We start from the raw sequence: 9,615 nt of genomic DNA on the forward strand, positions 1-9,615 counted from the left end.
AAGAGCGTTTTCGTTCTTGGTCTCTTGTTGTGAAGAGCCGGTTCTTATCAGTAGTTCATCCTGCCGGCCCACAGTGAAGTGATGTGATGAGAATGCTCTCAAACTCAGAGTGAACGGGACGTGGCACCTGCCACATCAAACAAAGATAAACACAGGCAGAGGTCACTTTCCATCTTCTATAGACGTGACCTTTATCGACATCACCTGTGTATCCTGCTGTGTACATAAGGTTTCACATCCAGAGCCATCGATGTCGTGGGAATGTATTCCAAGTATGTGTTTTTAAGGTTATTTGTTCTTCTGTTTCCATGAACAGATATCAGTATTACCTGCAAGTCAAAAAAGACGTGCTTGAAGGGCGGTTGCGATGTACGCTGGAACAGGTGATCCGGCTGGCGGGCTTAGCTGTGCAAGGTAAGAGAGTGGGGACTGGTGTGTGACAGTCCATCTTCTGTTGGATGTTGGTGTTGCTGGCCTCTCAGAGGGAAAAGTTAAATTTACTTAAACTATCCCTTAGTAACTCTCACTTTTCATTTCAAGGTATCTTACATTAAAAATGCAAAGAGAGTGATTTTTAGAGGCAGGATGTTGGATTTCTCAAAGCTGTTTGCAAATTGCTCATGCTTGTATAATTTTAGTTTTATTTGAAGAAACAGCAGCTTTCATCCCGCCTCTAAGTAAAGCTACATTGCAGGGTTGGTGGAACATTTTCTTAGAATCTTTTCACTGCCCAACGTGGTCATATTTTGTGGCTTGACGCTATGACTGTGTGACTTTCGCATCAGTTTCAAGCGTGAGAGCTTAAAACATTGTAGTGTAATTTATTCCGACACAGTTAAAGAGAGATTTAAAATGCAAGATTGTCATGTGGAACAACAGATGTGTGTTAGAGTACATTTATCTTTCAACTTGTCCTACTTAGATTGATCAGACACCTATGTTTTTATCTTCTCTAAATTGTTACACATATTTACGTAACACACCATGTAATTTTTTACATATCTTTATACATTACTCTTTATTGAGGGGTAGCTTCATTGTCTTTAGTCATGTTGAAAACAAGAAAAAAGTATAATTTTTAAAGAGAGACAAGTTTCCCTTTGTAGTCATGATTTTCTTTAAAATCAGGTACCGTCCAAATGCAAGCCTGCCAGCCGCCAAGTCCTTGCTGTGTGGATTGTTGTTGCAGAAGTTGAGAACTGAACTTCCCATCTGTAACTGCACTGAAGTTAAACCTTTTGGGTTTGAAATGTCTAAAGAGGCAGCCTCTCCTTGATAACTTTCATTTTGGGGATATTAGCGGGTTAGCGATTTTTGTTGGACGTATGATTCTTAGTAGTTAGCTTCTCCTGTTCCCCTGTGGATTGGAAGTACGCAAAATATGTTGTGTCTCATCTGTTCACCTAACGCTGGAAGGGGAAGGAGCAATGCCCAGAACGATATAACGAAACCACCCGTAGTTACAACTGAAAAATCATTAAAACAGTGGAGAAGACACCCTTAATGGGAGAAGAGAGGGAAGATCCAGTGGGTCCCTCACCTTCATATTGGGTCGTTCTCCTTTCAAATGCTTCCTTTTCACTCACTCTCTTTTTTTCCCTCTCACTCTTTAATCATTGGGCTCATTACAGGCATCCTGGATATTGGAGGACCCTAGTGATAGCTTTCAGGCTGAAGGAAGTTGGTGAACTTACTCTGGGTTCCCTTTTCCTTGGGTCCTTGAAGCTCGCTGTTCAGTCTGATGAAACCTCCTCTAGCTATAATATTTGTAAAATAATTTTTCTGAGAACCCTTACTGGGCAGTTAGAAAGCCACATCAACAGAGATAAAAGCTGTGATGAAATACAACAGATAACTGACCTTGAAATTAGGCAGAGCTCACGATCTTTGGTGTTCCTGAGTGCCTCACCTTGTTAATTAGTTATGTGCTGAGTTTTTAGGTGCATCTTTGCCTTCTTGGTAACGGCCTTCTGTGTGTTCTTGTTACCTGAAAGATACCTGAATCCATTTCTAACTGATGCTAAACATTTTACATGAAATTAAAATTTCATGTGGCTTTGAGGTTTTTCTTTTTTGTTGAGAGCAAGTAGGATTAGAAGCAAGACATTTATAGATTTATGATAGAGGCTCACTGTATTCATTTTACATGTGCTCAAACTTACAACTGTGAGATGAAAATAGGACAAAACAGAACTTTGGGCATCTTATAACATGTGGAGTTGTTTAGAAGGTGTAAAAATTTGCAAGGATGCTTGCCAAGGGTGATTTACAGTGGGAATTTCCAGCTGCAAATACATGAAGAGATGCAGATGGGTTTGGCTCTTCAGTTCTCTAAATTAACCTTGAGTTAAAAAGTCCCCTTGACATGGGCTTCCGTGGTGGCACAGTGGTTGAGAGTCCGCCTGCCGATGCAGGGGACACGGGTTCGTGCCCCGGTCCGGGAAGATCCCACATGCCGCGGAGCGGCTGGGCCCGTGAGCCATGGCCGCTGAGCCTGCGCGTCCGGAGCCTGTGCTCCACAACGGGAGAGGCCACAACAGTGAGAGGCCCACGTACCACCAAAAAAAAAAAAAAAAATGTTTCTTGGCAGATATTATTAAGATATGTGTTGGTGAATATTTAATAAAAAGGTAAATATAGATTTGTTTTAAGTTTTTAAAATAGCTTAGGGGTCACTTTCAAATTTCCCCATTCTTTCTAGAAAATTATGTAGCAGTGCTCACGTGCTGACATTTACATTATTGCTATGTAAAAGTGGTAGTAACATCAAACCCATCTTGGCACTATTTTTATTTAACAATAGTACAGAAGTAGGATAAAGTGGCGAGAGTAAATGTGGTGATAAGTTTACCCTATTTTATTCCATCTTTAATGTCATATAATAAAGACTGCCCTCCTTCCCCTTCTTTTCTTTTCAGCTGATTTTGGAGACTATAATCAGTTTGACTCTCAGGATTTCCTCAGAGAATATGTGCTATTTCCAATGGTAAGTGTAATTTCCTTTTTCTTAATTAATTTTCTACCTTCTTTGGATATTTAATTCTTTCCTTTGAAAATCTCAGAGGAAGTTACACACATATTCCCTAGGGAGAATGTCCCTGCATTTATAAAGTAGGGACAAGTTTTGTAAGACACTGAGAATGGTAAAGATGCCTCTTCTTACCTCCTCAAGACACTTCCCTGCCCCCGGCCCCATCACACTAGCCTCCACTACTATGTTCTATCTTCCTTTCTGAGCACACCCAGCTTGGTCCCATCCCAGAGCCTTTGTACTGCGCCTCCTCTGCCTGGAATGCTCGACCCCAGGTCTTCTTATGACTTGTCATTCAGGTCTTGATTCAAATACCACCTCCTCAGATGTATAATACCATCTGTATTATACACTCCAACCATCCAGCACTTCCTGCCCTTTTATGTGTATACTTCAGAGCTCTTTCAGTATCTGAACGTGTTCATTCTTTCTTTCATTTTTATTGTCAGCTGGAATGTCAGCTCTATGGTCCTTAAGCAGGGACTCTATCTATCTCATCCACTGTTGTCTGGCACATAATTTGCATGCATAAAAGTCTGTTGAATGTGTCCATGAAGTAAAATGTTTATTCCTGGGTTAAATTAGGGATGAGGCTAGGTTTTTATCCCTGGAGTATTTTTGTTTGTTTTCTGGTAGCTTTGGAGTAATTGAGAAGAGCTTTCACGAGGAAAGTTAAAACATTTGAAAAACCATTTTAGGGAAAGGCTATGCCCACTCCCACATTCCGGCTCTGATTTTAGAAATCACGAGCATTTACCACTTTTTTCCCCCTGAGGGATAAAGTTATATAAGAAACGGTGCTTGTTCTCAGGGCGTCGACAAAGTGGCTGAGTCAATAGGAAGTTTGCAAAATCCTAATGCAAATCCAAGTGTAACAAAGTATGGTAGGGATCCTATGTGGGGAGAGGTTACCTGTTTTGGGACCTGAGGGTAGGTCGAAAGGCTAATGGTGTGTGAGCTGCATCTTAAAGGATGGGCAGCATTGCAGCAGGCAGAGAGGGAAGGAGCAAGGGATGCTCTAGACAGAGGGTGGAGGAGGATAGGCAAGGCGGCCTGTGTAACTGGGTGGGAGTCAGCTGGCCAGTCTGATGGCCGCTCAGGGGTACGGAGGGGAGCGGTGGCAGAGAAGCCTGAAACATCTGAGGAGTTAGAACGCGTGGGCTCCGTCCAGGGGTTCCAGACCCCACACTTTGAGGACCACTGGATTAGAGTAATGAGACCGTTTGCGGAAGGACGTCAGATAAGAATCTGTTGTGGTGTTCTCGGCAAGACGTAGGAATTAGGTGTTGGCAGTGAAGATAAAAACGGAAAAGCAAAATGCAAAAGATATTTTGGAAGTCCAAAATATCTGTCCAGTGGGCAGAGCTTGGCATCTAAACTACTGTGGCATATGGGAGAAAGTAGAGGGTCTGGCGGCAAAGGTTTTAAGTTTTGAGAGACTAGGGTAAGTAAGGTTGCAGTTATTTCCTGTGTCAGTGATGAGATGAATCTAATTGGTCCAAAACTGAAAAAAAACTTTAAAAAAATTTTTATACAATTCTTAAAGGTTACTTTCCATTTACAGTTATTATAAAATGTTGGCTGTATTCCCCATATTGTACAATACATCCTTGAGCCTCCCTTATATCCAGTAATTTGTACCTCCCATTCCTTCCTCCCCTACTCGTAACCACTGGTTTGTCTGTGAGTCTGCTTCTTTTTGCTATATTCACTAGTTTGTTGTAGTTTTTTAGATTCTACATATAAGCGATATCATACAGTATTTGTCTTTCTCTGTCTGACTTATTTCAGTTAGCATAATACCCTCCAAGTCCATCCATGTTGTTGCAGATGGCAAAATTTCATTCTTTTTTTGTGGCTGGGTAGTATTCCATTGTGTGTGTATCCATACACACACACACACACACACACACACACACACACACACACACACACACACCCCGCATCTTCTTTATCCATTCATCTGTTGATGGGCACTTAAGTTGTTTCCATAGCTTGTCAGTTGTAAATATTGCTGCTATGAACATTGGGGTGCATGTATCTTTTAGAATTAGTGTTTTCTTTTTTTTCAAGATATATACCCAGGAGTGGAATTGCTGAGTCATAGAGTAGTTCTATTTTTAGTTTTTGAGGAACCTCTCTATTGTTTTCCACAGTGGCTGCACCAGTTTACAGTTTCCACCAACAGTGTACAAGGGTTACCTTTTCTCTAAAGTGGTGGAAAACTTAACCTTATTCTTCTAGGTTAGGGAAATACTGCAAAATCTCTAACTTTTTATGAATAGCTCTCTCATTCTTCTTCCCACCAAGATAATAGCAGTATTATCTGCTGGGCCTGCTGCTTTTTATGCCTTATTAATTCCACCGATTAAATCAACCTCCATTCAAAGAGATTAGCATATTACTTAGCAGAGAAGTTCTTCATAGGACTTGGTGTCAGTATCTGTAACATCTCAGAAGCTCACTCAAAAGTCAGGATGTTTTCCGGTGTGCTCCGTGAGAGGAAAGTGAAAGTGATACCTTAGAATTTTAGAGAACGTGTAAGTTTGTGTCAAACGGAGACAATGAATTGGGTTGATAGTTTTTCACAATTTTTTTTTTTTTTTTAACCTTTCTCTCATTAAAGGTCTTTATCACATAGCCTTTAGGCAGAGATCAGGAGAATTTTCAGGGGTGATTATGAGCATGAGATGTTTGAGTTTGTAGGTGGTAAAATGCTTTGACAGGTTAAAGTGCTGTAAAGCAGCAAAGAAGTTATTTTGTGTATCATACCTTTTTCAGAATAAGACCATGTCTCCGCTGGGCTCTAAGCAAATCAGATATTAAAACAGCAAAGACCTCATTCAGTCTCACTATGCCAGACAGATATTGATGTTGTTGTCCTTGGATCTAAAAGTTCCCTCTTTGGTATAGTAGCTGCTAGTGACAGGTGGCTATTTACATTCAAATTGAAATTAATTAGCATTAAATAAAATTAAAAATTTAGTTCCTCAGTTGCATTAGCTACATTTAAAAAAACGTTCAATAGCCACATGTGGCTCATGGCTGCTGTACTGGAAAGCTTGGGTATAGAACATTTCCATCATTCCAGAAAGTCCTATTGGACAGCCCTCAGGATGACGTGGCAGAAGCTGATGTCAGCATGCATATCTGATTCGTGAACATTCCTAGGCTTCTGCCATCAGTCATGTATCCTGTCCTCCGCCCCACGCCCCTGACCCCTGTTGTATCCTCGATACACTGTGGCCTGTGGTCAGGAGGTTTAGAGTATAGGGGTCAAGTGTTCTGTGCCCATATCCTGGCTGTGCCACTTACTGGCTGTACAAACTTGGGCAAGTTATTTAACCAAAGCCTCCATTTTCTCATCTAAAAATGAGGATAACAAGCCTAATCTGACCGTGAGGATAAAAGGAGAGAATGCATGTGAAGGACTTAATTGGGCACATGGTAAATTCTCAGTAAGTGTTTATTTAGTTGTCATCATAATCACCGTTGTCCTCACATTATTATTATCAGCAGCATTATTTTTCTGTCTCTGTTAGGCAAGCACAGGATGCTGAAGAGTGTGCTTTCCAGGCAACAATACTCTATGCACTTTGAAATGTGAGCAGACCGAGGACAAGCAGAGTGCATAAATTATCATTCAGCGGCTTCGCGTAACTTGAACCCTACTCAATACCCTGTAATGGCCTATATGGGAAAAGAGTCTAAAAAAGAGTCAATACGTGTATACGTATAACTGATTCACTTTGCTGTCCAGTAGAAACTAACACAACATTGTAAATCAACTACACACCAATAAAAATTAAAACAAAACAAAAACAAAAAAACCCTCGCTTGACAATATGAAACTGACACGTTGCATATTGAGCTCAGCTCAGCTCAGCTCAGTCAATGTTTATTGATCGTCTACTGTATGTTGAGAGTTTATAAGCTGGCATTGTTCAAAGCCCTGAGTTGGGCCCTGGAGGCAGTGTGGAGGCTTGCTGCTTGCTGACCTTTGGTGCCTGTCATCTAGCAGAGGGAGGGAGACAAGGATAAAGGGTAAGATGAGTATCCAGATAACTATGTAAGAAAGACAATAGGTAAACTATGGTAAGAACTCTAAGAGAGACGCACAGGGCGGAAGAGGTAGGTCCAGAGAGGGAAAGGCTTCTGTCCCACATGAGAGAATATGGAAGCCCTGTCCAGGGAGTGGCAGGTGTGTCAGGACCTGAAAGATGGGGTGAGATGTGAAAGCAGTTTGTGTTAGGAAGAGTCGGCCTGAGGCCTTGAACCTTTGAGAGAAGAGGTCTGAAGGGACAGCTGAGTCACACTGAAGAATGGTCTGAATGCCAGGCCCAGGTGTTGACCTAATTGAGTAGGCAGTGGGGAGCCATGGAAGGTTGCAAACTTTCTGCTTGCTTCCACTAGAGCTTTCAAAGGGAAGAATGCATTCCTTTGGTGGGGGAGGGAAGATGGGATGAATGGCTGTGTTTGATCTTATAAAGTAACTGAATTTGTCAAATGGCATTTCCGCAGCCAGGCAAAAAGCAAAGTTAAGTACACAGGCCACTCCCCAGGTGTGCAGCTGTGTGCAGCCTCGCTCTCTGCCATTTTTCATCAGAGCGCAGCCACTCTCGCCTGTCCCTGTGGTGGGACCACATACCTCAGGGAGGCCCCAGACACAGATGGAGGCGGTGGGGTTGAGTACAATAGCAGAGGGGTCCCTTCGGACTTTTTCTTTCAAAGTAGGAGAACAGCAGTTTATTGGAGCACTTTTTGATCTTCAGTTATCTTTATTTTATTCTATTGCCACATGGCTTTTATTAGCTTTTCAAAATTAATATTGAGTTATTCCTAATACTCGGTACCTAGATGCACAGACATAGCTGGATTCCTAAGCCACGTGGCATCTTTGTGATTCCACAGCATAAAACTGAAAACATCGAGCTTGTTTCCTATCATGGACTTGAGTTGTTTCAGTGGGATGGCTAAACAGAAAACAGCAAATTAATCAGTAACACATGAAAAATGAGAGCTGCCAGCAATTCCCTCTGTCTTCTCTAAGGTTTCTCAGGACCATCTGCAGAGCTATAGAATTTCCAATATATAGTTATGCTCGCATGTTCCAGCTTTAAGAAATATTGATTTTCTCCAGTTGCATCATTTGAGATGGGATGTTTCTTGCAGTTTTGAGGTGTACCTTTAGGGGGGTAGTGTTTCATGAAAAGCTGTTAAATTGGACATAATCTTTATATAAATGCTATTTTAGAACCAAGAAAATGAGGAGTTTTGGATGTTTTCTGTGAAAACATCAGTCCCCCCCGTCAAGTGTCTTTGATGAGCCTTGGAAGGCTCACCGGGACACACAGCTCGGAGCCCCTTCTAACGGCCCCTCTGGAGCTCAAAGGAAGACAGAGCACATCTGTGCCCTCCTTGGTGCTCACCGGCCTGGGGGGTGTGGAAGTTGTACCTGGGAAGGGAGAGGCATCTGGGCTGGAGCCACTGAAAGGGATGGGATGAGCTATAGAATCTCCATGCCCGTCAGTGTCTCAGGAACTGATTGGTCTCCCCATCTTGGATGTATTCCTCCAGACTCCATCTCACTTTCCTGCTAAATGTTTAACAAGCCCTTTAAATACTCCCGCCATCATTGAAGGGGAGTTGGGAAGCAATGTGTCCAGTTGACTCTAATCCCATGGGAGCCAGCACAGCACTAGTCCAGGGGCCTGGGATTCAGCTGGTCAAGACACCAGCTGGTCAGCTCCCCACTTGTTACCGTCTGGAGCTCCGCTGTGGCGGTTGAGCTGTCGTGGCCTCTTTTGCTCCCAAGGCGCCATCAACTAGTCTCTGAATGAGCCAGCTCTGGCTTCAGGTGGCTCTGAATTAGTTTGCTGGGATTGTGCTGGTAGATAAAAAGGCCAGGCACAGTCCCTTCTTGGGCTCAGCTTTGGAAGGGATGATGACCTGGAAACTCATTTCCCTGTATATCCTCACTGTTAAAAACGTGTAAGCACTTACAGAGGATTTTTTTAAACTTTTAATTTTATATTGGAGTATAGTCGATTACCAATGTTGTGTTAGTTTCAGGTGTACCACAAAGTGATTCAATACATGTACATGTATTTATTCTTTTTCAAGTTCTTTTCCCATTTAGGCTGTCACATAATATTGACCAGTTTCCCTGTGCTATACAGTGGGTCCTTGTTGGTTATCCATTTTAAATATAGCAGTGTGCACACGTCAATCTCAAACTCCCTATCCCTTTCCCCCCCACCCTACCCCCTGGTAACCATAAGTTGGTTCTCTAAGTCTGTGAGTCTGTTTCTGTTTCTTACAAAGCATTTTTAATAAAAGTCCAAGAGGCAGGCAGATAGGGAAGAAGAAAGTAAATGAAAAAAGAGCTATTCCCAGATCCTCCAGCATTTAGATGGCAACCCCAGACATGCCTTGAAATAGCCTGTTATAGTGGAGAGCCCTGTTACAAAAGTAAAAATGAACCTCTGTCCTAAAAATGACAACCTTTAATTCAAAGGAGTAGGGGCTTCCCTGGTGGCGCAGTGGTTGGGAGTCCGCCTGCCGATGCAGGGGACGCGGGTTCG

At 42.4% G+C, this 9,615-nt stretch overlaps 1 protein-coding gene across 1 annotated transcript in view; it reads left to right on the plus strand.

Moving 5' to 3' along the window:
- The window catches only part of PTPN14 (protein tyrosine phosphatase non-receptor type 14), a 171,700-nt gene that overhangs the window by 120,606 nt on the left and 41,479 nt on the right, over positions 1–9,615 (plus strand). The window contains exons 4-5 of the mRNA XM_007451289.1: positions 317–414; positions 2,919–2,986. Of these exons, the coding sequence (XP_007451351.1) occupies positions 317–414; positions 2,919–2,986 (166 nt within the window). The remainder of the gene's footprint in view (positions 1–316; positions 415–2,918; positions 2,987–9,615) is intronic.

The sequence above is a fragment of the Lipotes vexillifer genome, unplaced genomic scaffold (genome assembly GCF_000442215.2).
Source record: "Lipotes vexillifer unplaced genomic scaffold, Lipotes_vexillifer_v1.1 scaffold570, whole genome shotgun sequence".
In the NCBI taxonomy this organism is placed as follows: Eukaryota; Metazoa; Chordata; class Mammalia; order Artiodactyla; family Lipotidae; genus Lipotes; species Lipotes vexillifer.